The sequence below is a fragment of the Pseudopipra pipra genome, chromosome 9 (genome assembly GCF_036250125.1).
Source record: "Pseudopipra pipra isolate bDixPip1 chromosome 9, bDixPip1.hap1, whole genome shotgun sequence".
Taxonomy (NCBI): domain Eukaryota; kingdom Metazoa; phylum Chordata; class Aves; order Passeriformes; family Pipridae; genus Pseudopipra; species Pseudopipra pipra.
In genome coordinates this window covers 6,113,523-6,134,759 of record NC_087557.1, presented here as the reverse complement: position 1 = coordinate 6,134,759, position 21,237 = coordinate 6,113,523, and the positions used below count along the sequence as shown (strand labels likewise).

General features: G+C 53.0%; 3 protein-coding genes across 17 annotated transcripts in view; all 3 read right to left on the bottom strand.

Annotated features, from left to right (window-relative positions):
- PRRC2C (proline rich coiled-coil 2C) overlaps positions 1-2,810 on the bottom strand; it is a 70,889-nt gene extending 68,079 nt beyond the window's left edge. For all 15 annotated transcript variants that reach the window (XM_064664315.1, XM_064664318.1, XM_064664317.1 and 12 more), the window contains exon 1: positions 2,685-2,810. The gene's annotated coding sequence lies outside the window, so the exon portion shown is untranslated. The remainder of the gene's footprint in view (positions 1-2,684) is intronic.
- A 778-nt stretch (positions 2,811-3,588) lies between these two features.
- Positions 3,589-10,054, bottom strand: LOC135418739 (dimethylaniline monooxygenase [N-oxide-forming] 4-like). The gene is made up of 9 exons (XM_064664333.1): positions 9,944-10,054; positions 8,617-8,787; positions 8,120-8,308; positions 7,604-7,766; positions 7,060-7,205; positions 6,511-6,710; positions 5,984-6,336; positions 5,638-5,707; positions 3,589-4,384 (listed from the first exon to the last, which is right to left on the bottom strand). The coding sequence occupies exons 2-9, from the start codon at positions 8,746-8,748 to the stop codon at positions 3,997-3,999; spliced, it is 1,641 nt and encodes a 546-aa protein (XP_064520403.1). The 5' UTR covers positions 8,749-8,787; positions 9,944-10,054; the 3' UTR covers positions 3,589-3,996.
- Positions 10,055-10,521: 467 nt separating this feature from the next.
- FMO1 (flavin containing dimethylaniline monoxygenase 1) lies at positions 10,522-17,479 on the bottom strand. The gene is made up of 9 exons (XM_064664332.1): positions 17,369-17,479; positions 15,826-15,996; positions 15,431-15,619; positions 15,184-15,346; positions 14,691-14,833; positions 14,172-14,371; positions 13,301-13,656; positions 12,620-12,692; positions 10,522-11,488 (listed from the first exon to the last, which is right to left on the bottom strand). Exons 2-9 carry the CDS (start codon positions 15,949-15,951, stop codon positions 11,146-11,148), a joined length of 1,593 nt encoding a protein of 530 aa, XP_064520402.1. The 5' UTR covers positions 15,952-15,996; positions 17,369-17,479; the 3' UTR covers positions 10,522-11,145.
- Positions 17,480-21,237: the final 3,758 nt, after the last annotated feature.

Here is a 21,237-nt window from a genome sequence, read left to right as displayed (position 1 = left end):
AAGACTCCTGTGCACTCCATTTTCATTTCACCAGTACTCACACAGCATTATTTTCTCCCACCTCCCCACATAAATTTCAGCCTTTATTTTTACATCTGCTTTCACCCATAAGCTTCCAGCAGGTTTGGGAAACCCAGACCCAAAAAAACAATGAGGGCATGAGGCTGAGCAAAGAAAAAAATTTCCTGGAGAAGATGAACTGGTTCTACCAGTAAAACACCACTGGCAGTCCCGTCATCACAAGCCCAACATCCATCCTCACTAGTGGAAAGGTGGTGCATTTTCAGGGCGGAGTTTTTTTTCCCCTCAAACCCTCCACTACTGCAAAGTACCTCTGAAAGTGTCCAGCTCCTTCTCCAGCGCAACGAAGAAGAGTGTTTTTCCTTCACTCACATCCCCAGTCCACCACACAAGGGTTTATTCCTCTGCAAGAGCACACTGTGCAAGGGTTTAATTCTTCTGCAAGATTTTTATCTCCACATTTTATCCACAGCACCCTTATATGGTATTCAGTCTACACTTTCCACCCTCTCTCCACTTTCACATCGCTCCCGTTACTCAGCCTGGAAAACAGCCTGGAACAAAGGGCTTGCACTTCCAGCCAGGCAGGACACCTGGCTGAAGTCAACTCCATCCAGTGTAATTGCTGCTTTGACTCACATTCTTTCCCTTAACTGACACACAACATTCATTCAGACAGACCAAAGAGAGCTCCCTTCTGAATTGCATCATCCTTCCCTTGCTCATTGTGGCCTGTTTCACTTTCCCTAGTGGACTCCAGGATGTGGGGAAACAGAGCCTAAGGAAGACAAGTCCTGTAAATCTGTACCACCGAACAAGGAGCCCAAGTTAAAACTGGACACTGATCTAACTATTCTGCTCTACAAAAAACCAGGGTTCCCATCATGGGAAGGCTAAATGAGAGTAAAGAAATTATAAATTGCTACTAACCGGCCAAGACACAGAATATTTATATTAGCAAAGCTCACAGAGGCAACTGTATATTGATTTACACATATTTCATAAGCTATTATTTACAAAAGGAAAGAACTTCACAGGAGAAACATATACAGACACCAAGGCAGTGTTTTAGGTGACAGACACAGAGATCACAATCCTGGTCTCCACACACTGGGACTGACCTATGAGGGAACCAAATTCTCACTTCAGTTCAAACAGCCACTTCTCAAGCACACACCTCCACCAAACTGCCTTTCCACTGAACATTCACCAACTCAAAACAACTCCCAAAACTTATTCTTCAGACCCAAGGAGACTCTTGCAGAGTTGCAACAGGACACCACAAAAATTAACGTAGGAGAAAAATTCTCTAGACCACATAATTCAAAGAAAACCGAGAGCCATATCCAGCTCCTCACAGTCAGTATTTAAGGGTAATCCTTTTGCTTCCCATCCATGGACAAATGACATCATGTCCTGTTTCCTCCCCCTCCAAAAGCAGTTTCTTGCCTGAGCAAAGCTCTTTTAAGACTAGACACTGGGAAGGCCTGGTGCCTCACTGCAGAAGAGGCAGAGCTATGAAAAATTAGAGCCCTGTTCCTTCTTTGGAAATAAAGCTAATTTCCTCTAATGTACACATCTGACTCCAGTAAGCAGATCAACGAGGAAAAATGGTCCTTCGCCGGTGACAGAGTTCAAGACCTCTCACAGAAGAGTAAATTTACAAAACACACGTGTGAGACACAAAAAGGGTAGAAAACCCACACTGTTCCATTCAACACGCAGCACCACGTTCTCATGCACGCTCCCCTTCCCCATAAAGAGGTCGTGAACTGGAAACTATTTGGGCCATTTTTAGCCCCAAAATGTTCAATCCCTGCATCCCCCGGTGATGGCTCCTACCACCCACTGCATTATGGCCACTGCAGACCAGCTGCCTGAATTTCAGCCGTGTCATCTCCTCCCGCTCTCACCATCCCTTAAGCTCTACCAGCAAGACTCTGACCATCCCATCCCTACAAATCCTGCCCCTGGGAGCACAAACAATACCTCCCCCGAGCGCCGCTCCGCTCAGCCCTACATCAAACACCCCAGGAACCGCCTTTTACTGGGGGCGAGCAGTGAAAGAAGCGTGGATGCGTATTTCCGAGTGGGAAAACCCAAGCGCCGCGCCGTGCATGTGCCTCCAGCGCCCTGCGAGAAAGGGCTGCTCTGCCCCGCGGTCCTGCAGGAAGAATCACGGCCACAGAGCGAACGCGGACGCACGGAGGGGCCGGCGCCTTCCTCGAGGAATGCCCAGCGGGGGAGAAAGAAAGAGAGAGGAAGAGAGAGATGGGGAGGGAGAGAGACCCGGAGCCGTTAAAAAAAGGGGGGCGCAGGAGGCGGGAGAAGGCAGCAGCGGCCCCACCGCAGCCGCCCCTCCCGGGCGCGGCCCGGGCTGTGTCCGGCGGGGCGCGGCCGCCCCGGGCGCCGATGCGGGGTTGTCCAGCGGCCCAGCAACCCCCGACCCGGCCGCCCGCCCCGCTCCGCCCGCCCGCGGTGCGGTCCCGGGGCGCCCCTCACCCGCGGCCGCCCCTCACCCGCGGGCCGCGGGCCCGCCCGGGCGGAAGCCGCCCCCGCCCGGGGCCATGCGGCGCAGGCCGCCCGCCTGCTCCTGCCGGAGCCGTGCCGCGCCACGGCCCCGCGGCCCCACGGCGGGGGTGCGGAGGGGCGCGGGCGCTTACCGGGCGCGCAGCGCGGCGCTCGGCTGCCCGCGGGTGCCGGTGTCGGCGGGGCCGCTGCCGCTCCCGGCGCCGCCGCCTCGGCCGCTTGCACACAGGGGCCAAGATGGCGGGCGGCCAAGCCGGGCGCCAACGACGTCTGACGTCACCGCGCACGGCGCGCACCGCCCGGCCCCGCCCCCCGCGCCGCCGGGTCACGTGGCCGCGCCGTGCCGCAGTCGGGCGGGAGCGCGGGGACGGGGGCGCCCCCTGGCGGAGCGGGGCTGAGGGCGGGGCCGGGCTCTGCCGGTACCGGCGGGACCAGTTTGGGTCCCCGTCCCTGTTCTCATCCTGGTCCTCATCCCGGTCCCCTTTTGGGTCCCCATTCCCGTCTCCATGCCCGTCCCTATCCCTTGTCCCGTCCCCTTTCCGCTCGCCATCCTGGTCTCCGTTTCGGTCTCCGTCCCCGTTCTCATCCCAGTCCCCAGCCCCAGCTCAGTCCTCATCCTGGTCCCCATCGCCATCCCCGTCCTCATTCCCATGCCCAGCCTCATCCCGGTCCTCCTTTGGGACCCCCTCCCTGTCCCCATCCTGGTCGCCCGTCGCCTTCCCCTTTTGGTTCCCATCCCAGTCCCCATCCCGGTCCCCACCCCTGTTCCCCTTTGGGTCCCCATCCCAGTCCCTATCCCTTTCCCCATCCCCGGCCCCACAGGTGGGACCAGCAGCACCCCACAGGAGCTCCATTGCGGTGGGATGGGGGACAAATGGCTCGGGACATGCTTTCCCCCAGGGCAGTGGCTGCAGCCTGAGGGCAAGTGTGCAGCAAAATCCCCTGATGGAGGCACTCGTGGGTGTGTGGGAAGGCTCTGCCTTCTGCCCAGTAATAAACTGTTAATGAAACCAGCAGAGAAGACCCAAATCTGGGAGGTTTGTTTGTGGCTCCCCTCTTTGTGTCCCAAAAGTTACCAGACAAATAAAAAGCTATCTACAGTTCATGTTTCAGAAAATCTCAAGGCGTTGTGGGTCTTGCTGAAATTTTATGGAGGAAGCTCTGGGTGAGCAGGGGGAGGGAGGAAGCCTGGCCCTGTGCCCACCAGTTCATCCCAAAATGGCTCTTTAAAAAGCCCTCTGGAGATCCAGCCTGGTGCTGGAGCACAGCAGGTTTGGGGTGAATGTTCCATATGGCCCTTGGTGGGTGTGAAACATCAGCAGGAAGTAGATGGATACCAGACATTCCTGGCATCCAGGCTGCCATCAGTGCCAGGCCACCACCTGGCAGCAACACGGCTTCGCACTGTCCCCAGCTCACCTGGGGCTGGGGCTCACTGGGTTTCTCCTACAGCTGGGGACCTGCCCAGGGCCTACAGCCCAGCTGGGGGTGTTTAGAAAGGAGGAAACCCGCTGTGAGAGCCACAGGCAGGGCCAGGAGGCACATCCAGCACCAGCCGGACGAGCGGTCGCAATCTTCATCCACCACGCGAGTCCTCAAGGGCTTCAGTGCCCGCTGCCACTGCGTCAGGATGGCATCTCTGGCCCCACTCCATGCCCCTCGTCCCACCAGCCGGTACTGGTAGGGCGTGCAGGGCCCGAAGAAGATGGCCAGGGCCAGCCTGGGGTCCGTCAGGAGCAGCCTCAGCACGCTGGGCTTCACACCAGCACAGGCAGCGATTTCATCCGTGTAGCCAATAAAACTCATCTTCAGGTTCTCCCTCTCGGATGGATTCCTTCAGTGGGACATAAAAAACAAAAATCAAATAGCATCATCCCACCTCAGTTCCAAGCTCCACAGAAAATAAAAGCTTTGGGCTCAGGCAGCATTCAAGCCCCAGTCTCTGGGGTCGAGCTCCCTCGGCCCCAAATAAACCTAAAGGCACTGAAAGAGCCTCCATGGAGTTGGTCCCAGCAGTTACCTGGGGCAGAGAATAGGCAGAAGCTTGTTTTGTCTTCAGTTGTGGCCTCAAAACCAGTTCTAGCTGAATACTGCCTTTACTTTGTGATGCTATGTTCTTCCTTAAGGTTCACAGGTGTGGATTTGGCTGATTTTGAGAAGCAGAAATGCAGACTTTCAGAGATAAGAATGCCAAGGAGACTGGGAAAATCTGGGAGATGCACAAAGATTCCCATTCCAGAAGGGATGTCCAGGATTTTTCTGCTTGAGGCCTCACGTCCCTCGCAGGAGGGAGGACGTGCTGAATCTGCTTCAGCAAATTTGGGACACCCTGAAGGTTGTCTCCCTTGTACCTCAGGCTCCCATATTTCTGTGTAACATTGTTGTGGTGCAGTCACTGGGGTTCCTGGTCATAATCCCTGTGGTTGTGTTTTGTCCCAGCTTTCCATAAGTGTCCCATGAGCCGGCCCTGCCCTGCTGGCAGACCCAACCCACCCTGCACCCTGAAATACTCTCCTTGCTCCCAAAAGCTGCTGCAAGGCAGGCAGCACCTCCATCACCACCCATCCCACATCCTTGAGGGCACATCTCAACCTCCTGTAAAATCCCAGTGCCAACAAGGCAGGATGTTAGCTCCCACATGCACAACAGCCTCGTGTAATATTCATCTTGACCTGTTAAAAACTGACACAAACCGTCCCTCACCTACATTGCCTGGCTTCAGTGGGGTTTCTGGGTGGGGCTTGGGCCTGAACCCAGTGCTCTCCACTGCTTGGATTTGGGAGGAAAGAGCCACGAGATGGCACCCTCAGTCTGGAGGAAACCAAACTTCCATCTTGATATGCTAGGAATAAGGACATGGCTTGGAGGCCTGGCAGAGGGGACCTGCAGGTCCTGGGTCTTGTCATAAACTGCTCCAGAGCAGCTTATGGGGTCTTGGTCCATTACCCATAAAGGAGCTGCAAGAGCTCCAGATGTGTCCAAGGCAGGTCGCTCCCACAACTGCCACAGAGCCCCCCTTTCCCTGGGGTTATCCCCAGGTTCTGCACACAGAACCCATCACATCTGGAGCACAGGAGCATCACACACCTTTTGACTGGAGGCTTCTTCTTCAAAACATCAGCCATCATCCTGCTGGCAGGAGGGAGCTTGTTCCAGCCTGAGAACAGAGAAACCAGAGACCTTCAGAAGCACTTCAAGCTGAAAGGTTCACCTCCTTCCCAAGCTCCCAGCACCCTTACCAGGAGTGCTCATGCCTGCTGGTTACAGCAGCATGTCTGGAGCAGCAGGGATACAGGGATGCAGTTGGCGGACAGAGGCTACAATGCCACCGATGCTCATGGCCACCGCGGAGCTGAAATGTGCCCCAGGCTCTGTGGACAGCAGGTCAGGCTGCCCCAAACCTCCCACCCCAGCAGACCCCCCCGTTTCCTACCTGCAAAGATCCCTGTCACCCAGCGAGCCTGCATTTCTGATCCCACCATAACTGAGCCGGTCAGCTGGACCAAGCCAATGATGGCCAGCGTCGGCTTTTCCAGCTGGGGAGGGAAGATGCGTCTGTAGAGGGAACGGTTGTCGTCAATGAGGCTGCGAACTGACTCTTCAAGGAACGGAAATGGAAAGATGTAGCCCGTGGCAAAGAGCACCACGTCGATGTTTTCTTCTGTTGTCCCATCTTCAAAAACGGCAGAGCTTTCCGTGAACTCTTTCACACATGGCTTCAACACAACAGTCCCAGAGAGGAGGCAGAACGGCAGCTCTTCATTGATAATCACCTTAAATTTGGAGCTTGCAGGGGGAAAAGAAGGTGTTAGCACCCGGGTGGGATCTGAGACAGTTTTTGTAGTCAGAGTTCCCCTCCAATTGTTTGCTATTCCACAAATATACCCCAAAATTAAAAATTGAGCATTTCATGGTATAAAGACCCCCTGACCAACCAACAAAACAATCAGAAAGAAATACCTTTTGGTGGAAGCCAACCCATAATTTGTGTGGTTAAACCATGAATTGAACTTCCGAAACCGGATCCTCCTTGTGAAGGCTGATGGGAGAAGCCAATCAAGAAAGTGGTTGAAGCGGGTGGTGCCGACCATGTCACAGGGGAAGCCATGGTTTGAGACCCGGCTCATCACCCACGTGTGGCTCCTGGCACTGAGGAACACCTGGGAGAGAAGGCAGGTCTCAGCCTCCTGTCCAGGCATCTTGTTGTTCGTTTTGCTCTTAATGGCAAATCTCATCTCAGCACCTGGGAGCTGAGAGGGTTATCCTGAGGGAAGGAGATGGCATCCAGATCAACCAAACAGCTTGTGGCAGCTTCTACAAAGTTCCCACAGCTGCTGAATGGCCACTCCTCAGGTGGCCCAAACTCTCCAGGAATCGCAAAGCTTTTTCAGTCACCTTCAATTGAAAGTGGAATTTATTTAAAAACCCCGGAGCAAAGCTTCCTGGGGTAACCTAAGCCCCTGGCTCTCCTGGTCCCTGGCTGAGCTCTGCATCGCTGCAGAGTTGTACCTTGGCAGCCACGTGGCTCAGCTCCACGGAGATGTCACCACCAGTGTTGCCAATGCCGACCACAAGGACCCGCTTTCCCCGGAAAGGCTCCACATCTCTGTATTCCTGGCTGTGGAGGTACTGGCCTTTGAAGCGAGTGCCAATGCCTAGGCAGAGAGGGGGGAGCTTCTCCTACTGTCAGATACATTTAACTGTCCCAGACCCTCTGGAGTCCCCCACCTGCTACCCCCCACCTCTGATTGCAGCTGAAAAGCCCATGGAAATCTTGGCTGCCTGGATGGTGCCACCCCCCTGCACCTCCTCTGCTCTGTCTTGCTCTGCAAATCCTCGTTCAAAAGCCTGGCTGCATCTTTACTAGGTGTTTTTGCCATTCCCGTGAATGGCCCTCACCATTCCAACAGGGTGAGGGTCCCACTTTTCCCAGTGTAAGGGCTTTGTGGAGCAGACAGGCTCTAAGAGGAAAATGCAGCCGAGGAACCCATGGGTGCTGGGGAAAACCTCAGGGGGCAGCTGCAGCCCACCCCACTGCTGGGACAGGGCTTACCTGGGAAAGAATCCAGTGGTAAGTAAGGCTCCTGGTAATGGCCGGTGCAAACCATGACGGCATCGAAGACGTGGGACTCACGGACACCGTCGGTCTCGGTGACCACCTCCCACTGGCCAGAGGTGGCAAAGTCTGGGCGCCTTCTCACACTGAGAGCTGTTGTCTTGCACCAAAGCCAAAAAAACCAGCAGTCAGAGAGCACGCTGTGTTTTGGAGATATGCCTGTGAAGGGCTGGGGCTGCTGGGGGCAGGCTGGGTCCCTGGGGAGCTGCATGTCACCCAACACCATCAAATCCCACCCTGCACCTTTCCCCTGGTGATGGCATTGAGGGGGGAGATGCAGCCCATGTTTAAGAAGCCTTTAAAACACGAAGCTAAAGGCTGCATTTGGGATACAGAAGGCATGTAGTCCTCATGGGATGGCACCTGGCATTGTCCTGTCCCACCTGGGTGATACCCTGGTATCTGCAGCTACTGGTGGGTCTTCTGCCCATGGTGTTTGGGGTCCCTGCTCACCTTGAAGCGTATATGCCTCAGGAGATCGAAGTGGCGGGCGTACATCCGAAAATACTCCAGGAGGAGGCTGTGGGGTAGGTAATTGGGAAAATCCTCCGGGAAGGGGAAGTCACTGAAGCAGGACATCTCCTTAGAGGTGTTGGTAATGACAGAGCGGTACACACTGACTCTCGTACCATCCACGGAGTCCTGTGTGAAGCCAGTGGTGCTGTTTGAAGGTGTGCAGAGAAATACTTTCTCTCCCCAAAGCATTTGAGTGTTTTTCCTCCCTTGTACTTGATTATAAAGAATTAACCAGGACAAGCATCTGGTGACCATGGTTTCTGCTCCCTCCCTTTCCTTCTCCAACTTGGAGTCAGGGGGAGACCTGTGCCTAGGACAGGGACAGTCTCTGAGGGCATGGCCACTCTTTTCTCTTTGCTGCAGGCAAAGCGCATCCGAGGAGGGAGGGGACAAACCCAGGGACAATCCTCCCCGCGCAGGCAGAGCTCACTGACCGTGTACCGCCAGACCCCCCCGATGTCCTCGCTCCTCTCGAAGCAGGTGGGCTCCAGCCCCTCATCCAGGCAGCACTTGACAGAGGCCAAGCCACCGACCCCGGCCCCGATGACGGCCACGCGCCGCACCATTGCTGTCCTGCAGCAGGGAACGGGCCCGTGGGCGGGCAGCTGCAAACCAAACAGCCCAGGAATTAGCAGAAACACCAATCCCTTCTTCCCGTCCCTAGAAAAATACCCCTGGTCTCCTCTGGCTGCAGGTGCCCACAAGGAAAACTATTCTTGGAGAAAGCCATGGCCAGCTCTTGGCTCAAGCACTATGGACAGATGCTGCTTGTTACCCTTCCTGCTGTGCTGAGCCCACACCGAGGGTCCAGCAATTCCCCTCCTTCATGCAGGGAAAAGGGAGACACTTTTAAACCTCACTGTGCTGCTGCTTCATTTTTTATTCCATTTCCAAGCCCAAACCAGGGCATGCAAAGAAGGGGAAGGGGCTTGCAGCTTCTGCCTGCACAAAGTGATCCTCCTGAAAGGTTTGCAAGAAACAATTTCAGCTAAGATGGCTCGTTTTCATGCTTTCCTTTTTACTTTCCCATTAAAGAGCAATCTCTTGAAAACAAAAAGGGTTTAAAAAAGAAAAAAAAAAAGTGATGCCTGACTGAGCAGGAGCGCGGCACAGCCATTCACAAGTTAGACAGCACCGTGAAAGCGCCGGCTGGGATTACAGAGCACACAAAAGGTAAGAAACCCGGGAAACGCGGGTAATAAAGGCGAGGAACTCAAGGCCCCCGGGGTGTGTAAACTAGCTGCACCGAGCTTGACTGGAAAGCAAAGAAACTAGGAAAAATGAACCCACGTGAACTTTGATTAGATAACAAACACTCCCACTGCAGAATCTGCAGAAACAGTAATTTACAACTTTTTACTATCAGTTTTGTGCCAAAAAGTAAGTTAACATAAACAGGAACTGGAGGAAACTGAAGAAAGACAGGGAAAAATGAAGGAGGTGCAAAAATACCCCCTCAGAATCCAAAAGCCCAGACTGAGCCACTCCCTGATCTGCACGAACAGGGCAGGACTTGCCAACAGTTGCCTGCCCTCTGTCTCTGGAGCCTCCTTTGGTTTTGGAAAAGGGTAGAGACATGCTAAAATCAGCCTTCTTTTCCAGTGCTGGATACAGACAGTTCTACTCCAGAGAGTCCCCGTAAGACCCCTCACCCCCCGCCAGCAGGGAGGCAAAGCCGGTGGCAAATGCCAAAACCCTGGAGAGCTGTCTGCCCCTTTTGGAAGCCTGCAACACCCATCTGGAGAGAAGTGAGGAGCAAACCTTGCAGGACAGTGCCGTGCCTTCGCTGCTCAGGCTTCGGCCGAACTTTGCTTCAAGTTTCTCCTGCCGCAGATTCGAAGGGAAGGCTGAAGTCCAGGCAGGTCGCCACGGCTCTTGCACCACTGACCTTTACGCCTGCATTGCCCCACCCCGTGTGCTTAAACGCACTGGAAGAAAGCTCTCAACACCCCCGCGGCGGTGCTGGGTGAAAATCCAGACTATAATCCCAAAGGGAACGTGCTTGCAAGGGCTCCCACGCCGCAGCTGGCCACTGGCCCAGCCCGGGCAGCAGCCTGGGGTTGTCCTGATTCATCCCCTCCTGCAGTGCCTGTGCCTGGCAGGCGTTCACTTGGCACGCCCAGGAAATCAGCAAAACACACTCTCTTTGCCACTGACGGCATGGATGGGGGACACAGAGCACAGTGCAGAATAATTTTGGGGGGGTCAGTGAAAGCCCTCACAGCCCCAGCCTTGTGAGTTGCCCATGGCACCAGGTGGCACAGCCCCAGCTCAGACATGGACCCTCCCAGCTCTTTCCCTGCACCCAGGCAGACGACATGGAGGCACCTGCAGCAGGCTCCTGACACAGCTGATAAAGTTTTATTCATTTAAAGTCTCCACACACGTGAAAAAAGCCCTAGGATTATCCAGGGGTGAGGAATGAAGGAAAACAAAGCCGGGAGTGCTCAGTCCCAATTTCAGTGGTGACAAACCACAACCAGGGCCCTTTCATTGGAAACATGCACCAATTCAACCCAAACTGGGATTTTCAGGTCACAGGTTTTAAGTTTTGGAAAAGAGACAGCCTGACCTGCGTACCCAGCCCAGATAACCCCTTGCTGGACTAAAGACCCTGGTTCTCAGGTGAGTTGGGGCAGGGCTAGTCTTATCCTTGCTGCATCCTGGCTGGCATGATCCATACACAGTTATGCCATAAAGCCATGCTCTGCTCCCAGCAGTGGGCAGGAGAGGAGAGGAGCAATAGACACTGGGGAAAAGCTGCCATCCCCAGCTAATGGGGTCTGCAAAGCTGTGCTTGGGGGCGAGCTGGGGCAGAGAAAGGTTTGTGCGGCAGGTTGAAGCATAAAATTTGTTCCATCTCCTGAAATCCTTTTCCTCCCATCCCATGGCACACTGTGGAGATGTCTGACCTGAGATAACATCCCCCATGACAAGAACAAAAAATTAACAGGCTCTAAAAGCTATTGTAAACCAAAAATTATGGCAGCCAGGAGCAGGAGGAACCCCACCACAACCAGGAGAGAGGGGAAAGAGCTGGAGGAGCCAGCAGGGACTCGTGTTCTTGTGGGCTTCAGAGTCCGGTCCCACTGGGTGAAGATGGCCTGGCGTGCCCCCTCCCAGTGCCCAGGACCCTGCAGTCGGTACTGGTAGGGGGAGCAGGGGCCAAAGAAAATGGTGAGGGCCAGCCAGGGATCTCTGCAGAGCAGCCCCAGCACGCTGGGCTTGGCACCGATGAAGGAGGCGAGCGTGTCCAGGTAGACCAGCCACTCGGTTTTGAGGACTTCGTCAAAGGACAGACCAAACCTTAATAAATCAGAGAAGAAAAAGAGGCAGGAGAAAGATTGCTGTCAACAGGGCTGAGAGGAACTTGAGTGCAAGCCCTCTGCATCCCTGTTGTTATTGCATTTGAATGCAAGCAGGTTCTGTTTAGGAAAGGACTGGGCATACACAGAGTGGGAACCTTGGCCTGTCTGGCCCCAAATCCTGTCCCTTATACAGCACATGTAAAGGGATGCTGGCTCATGTCAATCAATCAGTCTTTCACTTCATTGGCCACAAGTTGCACCTGTTCCCCCCCTTCATCTTGGTGGATCTCTGTTAAAAGACTTTGTCAAACCAGTTTGGGGATTTTTTTGGAATCTAGTTTTCCCTTTGCTCTCTGCAGGGAAGTCATGTGCAGCATGAGAAAGGCGGCGCCCTTTAGTTTCCCTCACATTCATTTCCATCAGGTACTGCAAGAACACATGGTGAATTGGAGAATTGCTTCCAGTTAATTTTCTCAGTAGAATTCAGAGTTTTATGTCCCACCTTTGGTGGGCTGAAAAAAGGCCATGTGAGTTTAACCTCGTATTGTAGAGCAATTCTTTGGAGCAATTCTGTAATTCACTTTTCTGTCCCTTTTCTCCTGCAGTGATGTAGATTAATACACTGCCCAGTTTCCTGGGTTTATCTCATTCATACCCTAATATTTCTTAGCCTTTTGCCTGCCTGGGAACCACACACTGGTGTGTTTAGATACCTGTTCACAGTGAGGCAGGTCTCCATGCTGAGAGATGAGACAATTTGTGTGGACACCTCGGGCTGGATTTTTTTCCCCTTCCCAGTTGAATTACCTTGCATTTATTACCATTAATTTCTCTGCCATTTTCTCTCTCCGTTCCTGGGGACACTTCCCCAACTCCTAAGCAAGCTTTAGGCTTAAGTACCCTAAATTCATTTCTTCCTGCCACCAACAGGCAAAATACCAGCATCAAATCAAAGGTTATACTGGCTCAAGTGAGCAAAGGGGAGGCTGGATCTGGACATTCCCCCTTGCCTCTGCCGTACACACAGGGAGCAGCTGCAGAGTGTGAGCCTGTGTGTTGCTGCCCCCAAAACTCCAGGGATTTTTCAATCCACAATAAAACCCCTTTGAGGCTCCAGGGAATGACTTACCATTTAACTTGGTTTTTCTTCTTCTCATTTACTTCCTTCTCCATGACAGACTGAGGAGGCAACTGACACAAGCCTAGGAGAGAGAGGAGAACATCCTCCAGAGTTTAGCTCCTGGGGGGACTTGTGAACTCATTCACTGATGCAAAACATGAGAATCCCTACCTCTGGAGGGCAGGAAAACCCCATTGCTCAGGTTTAGGTTGTCATTGGCAATTCTGCCAGAGACCAGTCCTCCACAGTGGTGCAAATTCACCCTTACTTTCTCCTGCTCTTACAGATTTGTGCTGTCAGGGCACAGGCAGGTGACATGGAGTGAGATGGGCTGTGCAAGCCCCAGAGAGGATCATCCCAAAGAGAAACCACAGAGCTTCCCCTGGCTCTGTGGAGAAGCCTTGACATAGCCCTCCCCGTGAGCCCAGTGGGAGGTGGTTGTTATTATTTTTATTAAAAAAACCAAACAAACCCCCAGTAGGTTTCTTTCCTCACTCGTGTTGCTGCAGCTTAGCAGAAGTGAAATAACTTGGGAAGTCTGACCCCTGAAAATACTCCCCTGTCCACTCTGAAATGAGCTTCTTAGCTCTGAGATCTCCAAGGACAGAAATCCATCTTGGTAGATGGACGAGACGCGTCCAATCTGAACTGTATTTTGGTACCCAGGAGAGCTCCCTTTAGCTCTCCTACCTTTGAAGACACGGGTCACCCAGCGTGCTTGCATCTCTGTCACAGGCATGATGGCTCCAAAGGGCCTAATCACCCCAATGACAGCCAGGGTGTGCTTCTGCAGCTGGGTTGGGAACACGTATTTGTAGAGGGATGCGTGCTTGTTTTCCACCTTGACGACTGATTCTTCTAGGAACGGGAAGGAGGCGTTGTAGCCTGTGCAGAAGACAACGATATCAACCGGCTCCTCTTCAGGGCAGTTGTGGAAAACAACAGAGTTGGCCTTGAACTCCTTCACGCCCGGCTTGATGGTGACCCTCCCTGTCAGGATGTAGCTCGGAAGGTCGTCGTTCAGCAAAGGCTCTCGCACCAGGCAGCTGTGGAGAGCAGAGGGGCTCTGAGAACAGGAGACCATGAACAAGCCCTGCCAGTGCCCTTGCTCCTCCTTCCCTTGGGCCCACCAGCTCACGACCTCCCAGTGTCATTTGCTCTAAGCAAACAGCCCTTCCTCCCCCTCTCCAAACACTGATACGTTCAACCCCCGCACCAGTGTCACCCTGTCCCACAGTGTGAGTGATTCCTGGACACTTCCTGCCTTCTTCCTCCACTCAATTGCTCTTTAACCACCTCTTTTCAGAGCTGATCCACACTTTAAGCCTTTCTTCTCCTCTTTCATCAGGGAGCCTCATGAGGAAAACTCCTCTGGTCCTTCCTGGGCTTTTCCAGCGTGCTCCATCTCTCACCACCTAAGGGGGTACAGCTTATCTTCTCCTGCTGGGCTGTGAACTCCTGGTTGGAGATCACCACAGTCTGGGCACTGGTTGATGTGGGTTTCTGGAGATCTCCCCCTGCCCACACCACCCATCTGCATGGCTTGGCAACCACCAAGTACCTCTTCTCTGGCTGAAGGCCATAGTTTTCATGGTTGAACCGCTGGTTAATACTGTAATTAACCCATCCCCATGAAAGCGGCCCAGGGAGGTTGTTTCTGATCAGGCTCATGAGGCGAGTGTTGTAAACCATATCCCATGGGTAGCCATGGTCAAACACACGGCTGATCAGCCAGGCACCCCGACGGGTGCTAATGGTCACCTGGGAGAGAGCAGGGAATCAATGATTTGGCTGATGAGTTTGCTGAAATTCGTGCTGCAAAGTAACTCAGAGGGGCGTGGCTCAGACAGCTGCACAATGGAAAAGCAGCAACAGCATCTTTAAGACCTCTTGGCTGCTGATAATGGAGGTAGAACAGGAGCAAAGAGGAAAACCAGCTTTCTTTCAGGGTAGGTTTTTGAACAAGAACTTCAGGTTCAAAAGGACTGTTTATACACCACGTCCCTGCGGTGACAGCACACTGAGCTACTGCCCCCTGCACCTCCCTCCCCACATTCCTGGGGTGGCTGGGTAGTGGTACCTTGGAAGCTACATGACTGGCCTCCACTGCAATGTCCACTCCGGAATTGCCCATGCCCACCACGAGGACACGCTTCCCCTGAAACACGTCGGGATGCTTGTACTGGCGGCTGTGAAAGTACTGGCCTCGAAACTTCTCGATGCCTTGGGGAAAAAGAAACGAAGCTCTCAAGTATTTGAGCATTTGTGGGTTTTTTTGGGAGAACTGGCGTAGAAACAATCCAGATGGCAGGAGTAAGGAAGTGCAGTCACTGGCCACCCGGGACTAGGGGAGGTCCAGCCCTCCATCCCACGCACACAGAATTGGTGCTTCCTCTCCAAAACAGGGCCTCACAGACAAAGCTGCTGAAGCACAAGGATGTATTGCTGTTTGTGCCAGGAGGTTTGGAAAGCAGAATCAAGTAAAGGAAGAAAGCAAGTATTTTCCCCGAGGAACCTCTAAACGTCCCCCCAGCCCCTGGAAGCAGGTAACCACAGGCAGCCTTATACTGTACCAGGAAAACAGTGCAGGGGGAGGGATGGCTCGGACAAATTGCCACTGCAAACCATAACAGCATCAAAGACATGGGATGCCTGCTTCCCATCTGCCTCCGTGACAACATTCCACTGGCCCGTGGTGGCAAAGTCGGGGTGTTTCCGGATGCTGACAACAGTGGTCTGAAACATGGGAGTGAAGCAAAGTCACCACTTGCACCCAGAGTGTGTGGGGAGCGGGACAGTGCTGGGGCACCCGTCACTCACCCCGAATTTGATGTGCTCCCGGAGGCCGAAGTGCTCGGCATAGCACCGGAGGTAATCCAGGAGCCGGGCGTTGGGCAGGAACACCGGGAAGTCCTCGGGGTAGGGGAAGTCAGAGAATGCTGACATCTCCTTGGAGGTGTTGCTGATGACTGACGGGTAGAGGCTTGGCCGGCCGGCCTCGATGTGCTCCTGGCACGGCACCCCGGGGGCGTCAGCCCTGCGCCCGCGGTGGGGACTGTCCCCCACTGCCCTTCCTCTGGTCTCAGGGAGTGCAGGCAGGAGAGGCCAGCACCCAGCAAGCTCTAACACCCCCTCCCCATCCACTGGAGCCCACCTGCTCCCCACCTGCAAAGCTGCAGCTCCCAAGGGAAGGAGGACAGGCACCGATGGCTCACCGTGTAGCGCCAGAGCCCCCCGATGTCCTGGCTCTGCTCGAAGCAGGTGGGCTCCAGCCCCTCGTCCAGGCAGCATTTGGTGGCTGCCAGCCCACTGACACCAGCGCCCACCACGGCCACTCTCATCCCTGCTGCCTCTAACGGGATTCCAGGCTGTGAACAGGGCTTAACCTGGAAGAAACCCCACAGACAGTCATCACACTCTCAGGGAGCAGCTCCTGGCATATCCTCTGTAGGGGATTTCTCTATATGCCACCCCCAAATCTTCATTCCCTTTACCAGCATTCTGGGCTCTTCATTTACAAGTGAGATTAAATATCTTTAAATCGTCATTTTCTCCTTTTTTTTTTTAATTTAATAAATTCATCTACTTTTACAGTGTACTCACGAGGCTGATTCCAAACTCCTGCAGTTTTCCTGGAAACTGGCTTTGAAAGTATGTAGTCAAGCCACAATTCGCTGCCAATTTTTTTTTACAAGCTGTGTTTAAACTATCCTGCCTTATCAGTCTTGCAAATACTTTTATCTTTGGATACCTGCCCTGCCTTTCTCAGGATAAAAAAAAAAAAAGTCCAGTGAGACTATTCAGTCTCTGCATCTCTGGCAGGGTCCCGTCCCCCATCACCAGAGAAGATGCTGCTGACTTTGACACAGCCACCAAGGCTGATGGACGGGCTGCAGATGTAGCACACCTTGGATTTAGGATGCTTTTGTGCCTGCTGCAGGGCTCCAAGCAGCTCCACCCCAGGGCTTGAAAGGCAGCAGCCCCTGAATAGACATCCAGCCCTACAAGGCTCCTAGAACTGCAATGGGGACGATGGATCCAAATCCTTCTGATAGTCCCAGGCAATAAGACAAGGGACGATGGCCAGGCTCCATGGCTTGGGCTGGATGTTGCCAGAGCAGGGACCCCCACACAGGTGCCTCAGGGGTGCTGCTGCAGCCTCTGGTTTAACCCCAGTGCTGGCAGGGAGCACCCTGCTCCACTGAGTTATTAATTCAGCACACCAGGATGTCATTATGGATGGCATTGGCTCCTCTGCACAGAGAAGCACTTTCAGCTTCCACAAGACACAGAGGATGGGGTATTCATAAAAAAAAAAATCATTTAAAAAAATCATTAAAAAATGGGGTTAGGCACAGTGTTTTCTAAAAAACACCATATTCCCCAGAACAATTTCAACTTTCAGTCAGAAAGCAACACCTAATGAATACTGTGCTTCTAAGGCTGGAATAAAAACTGGATTTGTTCCTGTGTAAATGAAGAAAGCACTAGCACGAGTTGCTCGCTGTTAACTGTTTTTGGGGAAGGTTTTTTTTGCACGGTGGGAGTTATCTTATATCACAAATACCTCCCAGCTACATATCCTATTTGATTCTCTGCCTTCCTGCACAGAAGGTGGAAATAACACCCAGGAAACACCTTCTCTGCTCCCCTGTGCCCGTTTCTGCCACACTCTCCCTGCAAATGCCCATAGCAGCCAACCTCAGAAGTCGGGTAAGGAGGAAAGGGAAGGCTTCTCAGCCCCCCAGGGACACTTACCTCTCAGCCTCAGCCACCTGTGCTGCTGTCTCACCTCTGCCGCAGGGAGAGAGCCCCTCCTGGTCCTGATTTATAGGCGGGACTTGGCGCTTTGGCAGAGGCAGGGGAGGGAAGTCAGGCGCCCACCCCACTCCCACGGCAGTTGCACAACCAGGGTTTGCAGCGGGAGGAGTGGCTGGACTCTCCTGCTGCCCTGTGGAGCGAGCTGGAGAGCCCAGCTGATGAGCCCTAACGGGGATTGAGTGGGTGGGAGGCAGCGAAGCAGTCCAGATGTGTCCCGCAGTCGTGCCAGGAGGATGTGTGCAGGGGCGGCTCCAGCTGTGGGATGTTTTCACTCGCACCACCTCCCTTCCAAAAGGGAGCTGAAGAGGCTGACAAACAGCAGGGTTTAGGCAGGACTTTGCACCCAGGGCACCATCGAGTTAAAAAAACAAAGAGCTGGTTTTGTGGTCACTGCTCACAGGACACAGAGGCTGCATCGTGCCATCAGCCAGATGTGCAACTGCAAGAGACTCCCTACGCCAACTGGGAGAGTGTGGAATGGCCACAAACATCAGTGTACCAAGGTCCTAAGCACAAAGAAAGGGGAAACATTGGCCTAAATATCAATGCAGGACATAGAGCCCATCCAGGTGTCTCCCAGGGTAAATGATCTTGCAGATGAGAGGGATAAGGATGGCTTTGAATAGGGCTGTTCTCCCAGCTACTCAGTACATTTAGGGGTGACTGGCAAGAAAGTATGAAACCTCTGCAAATGAATACAGCTAGGCACAGAGACCATGGAGAGACAGCTGAGAGAGGAGTGGGTCTTTAGGAAAACCAGTGATTATAAAAGGACAATGCTGTTTGTGCCATGGGGGTGACAGCAGGCAGCTCACTGGGTGAGCACGGGGGACAGCGAAAGCTGCCAGCCCCATCAAGGCATCACCTTGTCACTGATAAAGGCACTCCCAGAGCTCTGGCTCCAGATTTGATATCAGCTCTTTAAGCAGTTTGAATAACCAAGGATTCTGCAAGGGGGAGGGAGGAAATCCCATCCAAGGACTGCAGAACAGAGGGTGGTAAGTAAAGTATCCAACACAGATGTCTGCTCTGACCCCACGTTTCGATCTGCAGAGATGTGAGATGGGCTCAGAGCCGGGAGCTGAAATGATAAGTGGAAGTAAGATGCACATTGGTAAGAAGGAAGGTAATTAGCCATAGGAAAAGTCTGCTAAGCTCTGTGGCAGACCCAGGCACTTGAAGAAAAACTGTTTGGTTCCTGGAGGAACAGGATTTACCACTCCTGTGTCAGGGCACTGTCAGGAGTGCAGCTGCCTGGGCTGCCATCCATCTGCTGCATCCACAGACACATCAGCCTTCTCAGGCTTCCCTACCCCAGGATCTCTGTTTCCACACAGTGCCTTGCTCCAGGGTTTGCCCTTGGGAGCGCATCAGGTTCAGAGCACGTGCCCATTCTGGGTTGGCTGTGCCAGCCACGCTCCAGCACAGCTCAGAGTGGTATCCAACAGTTATGCGCTTGCAGGGGCTGGAGCCCAAGAAATCAAACTCATTCATTGGAGTTCAGTTTTCAGACCCTTCTCAGCAGCATGAAGAAACATCCAGATTTGCTCTCCCAGGCTAATGGGACATGGTTACTGGGGCAAATGGGCAAGAAGTCTTGCACATCTTTGATATTCTGTGAATTTGTACAGGTTCTGTCCCTCAGCTCTCTGTCACACTGGACCCTTCTCCAGATGCACAAAACCTTGCACCTGCAAAGATGCTTGCCAGCACTCAGCAAAAAAGAGTAGGGAACCCACATAGGCAGATATTTTGTTCTGTATATAATCCTGCTTTTCTGAGTTTGCCAGGAGGCATTCAGGTGACTCGCAGTTAGAAGGACACTGTGGCAGCATCCCAGAAGCGGTGTTACTGCTTTTAGGAGGGCAGTTCAGGGAAGTTTGCTAAAAGAACAAGTTGTGTTTTGGAGAAGATAAGCTACTGGCACAGAAAAGGGGACAGATGGCTTTGCTGCAGCTGCTTACAATGGGGGTGGCTCTAATGAGGAATCCAGTTCAGAGGTGCAGGATGAGATGCAGTGAGTGATACCAGGAGTCAAGGGTAGAAATACCTCCAAAGCCTCAGTGATCTGCTTCAGGACTGTGATGTTCCCCTCTGTAAATACCTCTGGCAATGGTCTGGCCCAGGTGTGTAGAACAAAGCATTAATGGAGATGGACACTCGATAGCAGGGAGGCAATTACTGTAATTATGCACGTGCTTGCCCAGGGCACTGAAAAGCCCTTGGCAGGGAGACATAGGAAAATTCTTGTTGCTTTACTCACCTCTGCTGCTGGTATAGCAGGGAATAGTATTCTGGGATACCCAGACAGAGCCATAGAGATCCCTGTGCCCATTTCTGATGGGAGGGGAGATCTGCTGCCACCCCACTGGGGACAGAAGAGGGACTCTGCCACTACCATTGCCCAGAGAAACTGCTGAGGAAAATGGGCTTTCTCCAAGGGTTGGAGTGAGGCCAGGTGAAGGCACAAAATTCAAGGAACTGTTTTACCACCTTCCCTCAAGCCAGCCTGGGACACCAAACAGCTGGGTTTGTCCACATCCTCACATGCTGGGGGCACAAGCCCCATTAGCTTCCAGGGGTGTATCCATCATGGGGGATCAGAGGGAATGCTAGGAGCAGTAAGTATCCAGTGGTGGCTCAGTATGAGAACTGGGAATGGGATATTCACACTTGTCTACTGAGAAGCCCCTTCTCCCCTTGAGGAGCAAAGCTGCCCAGCCCTGTGGCACGAGCCTGGGCTCTATGACAGGCTTTTATCCTTAAAGCAGAGGGAAGGAGAAACTAAATATGTCTATTAACTCTTAATCAGATGGGAAAACTCACCTTCTCTGAAAAACTCTGGCACCACTCTTACAATCGCTTTTTAAAATAACACTTTAAGCCAAGGAAGGGCAAAACTATGTAGAAACAAGTCTTAGCACGGCCTGCTTTGCTCTTTTCTAGGCTTGTGTCAGCTGCTTTTGGCATGTGTCATAGTGAAGGGGGAAAAGAACAAGGAAAAAACAGTGGAGTTTCTTGTTAAGCCAGTCTCCAAGCAAAGTGGGGTGCTCTCCACCGAGAGCTGCTGCTGCCACACACTCAGAACTGAGGGAATGTGGCATCGGGCTCGTCAGTGAAACACTCAATCTTCCCCTCTCCAATATTATCACTGCCTCCCCTTACTGACCAGAGGCTTTAACTGACTTTTCTTCACTGCAGGTGGAGGTGAGGCTGCCCCAAAGGTGGCTACTGCCTCCCACTGCTTCCTGCAAGGCTGTGGGATACAGCCATCCGTGAGGTGAGGGGGGGCTGCAAGTAGCTGCTGGTGAAAAAACGTTTCCCCCACTTAGAGCCTGGATTTTGGCCGTAAAAAGGCTCTTGTTTCGCCTCCAAGGCAAAAGACAATTTCCTCCTTAAAAACAAAGACAAACCCAAAGCAGCAGGGGCTGTTGATTCATATTTACTGTTCCCAGAACATAGAGGATAATCCCAGTGACAAACACTGGTCAGACACTTACATTGCTGTTTTAATCAGGGCTAGGTATGTTCAGTATCTTGAACTACTCCTGAAACCTCCCAGAAACACCATTGTTAAGGAGACCCAAGGATGTGTTGGAGCAGACATGGGCTGTAACACTGACTATGGGAGAGGGATTTACTTGCTAAGCAAGGAGGTCTCTGCATGGAGGGTGCAAGTGTTTTGCTCCAACATACTTGGCAAAGCTTAACCTGATTTAATAAGTCACCATGTTTCCTAGGAATGTAACCTTGGAATTTGTCAAGAGAAGACTGCTGCCCTAGAGAGCTGTGGTTTTCAACTTCTT

Bases quoted from the DNA above. Each gene is read 5' to 3' on its own strand.
- LOC135418739 (XM_064664333.1), bottom strand. From the start codon at position 8,748: ATGGTGCGGCGCGTGGCCGTCATCGGGGCCGGGGTCGGTGGCTTGGCC. The intron at 7,767-8,119 runs GTGAGCAGGGAC...CTTTGGTGCAAG, and splicing joins TGAGGCATATACGCTTCAAG to ACAACAGCTCTCAGTGTGAG. The intron at 6,337-6,510 runs GTATTTCTTTCT...TCCCCCTGCAAG, and splicing joins GGGTTGGCTTCCACCAAAAG to CTCCAAATTTAAGGTGATTA.
- FMO1 (XM_064664332.1), bottom strand. From the start codon at position 15,951: ATGAGAGTGGCCGTGGTGGGCGCTGGTGTCAGTGGGCTGGCAGCCACC. The intron at 15,620-15,825 runs GTGAGCCATCGG...GTGCCGTGCCAG, and splicing joins GGGGGCTCTGGCGCTACACG to GAGCACATCGAGGCCGGCCG. The intron at 14,372-14,690 runs GTACCACTACCC...GCTCTCTCCCAG, and splicing joins CCAGTCATGTAGCTTCCAAG to GTGACCATTAGCACCCGTCG.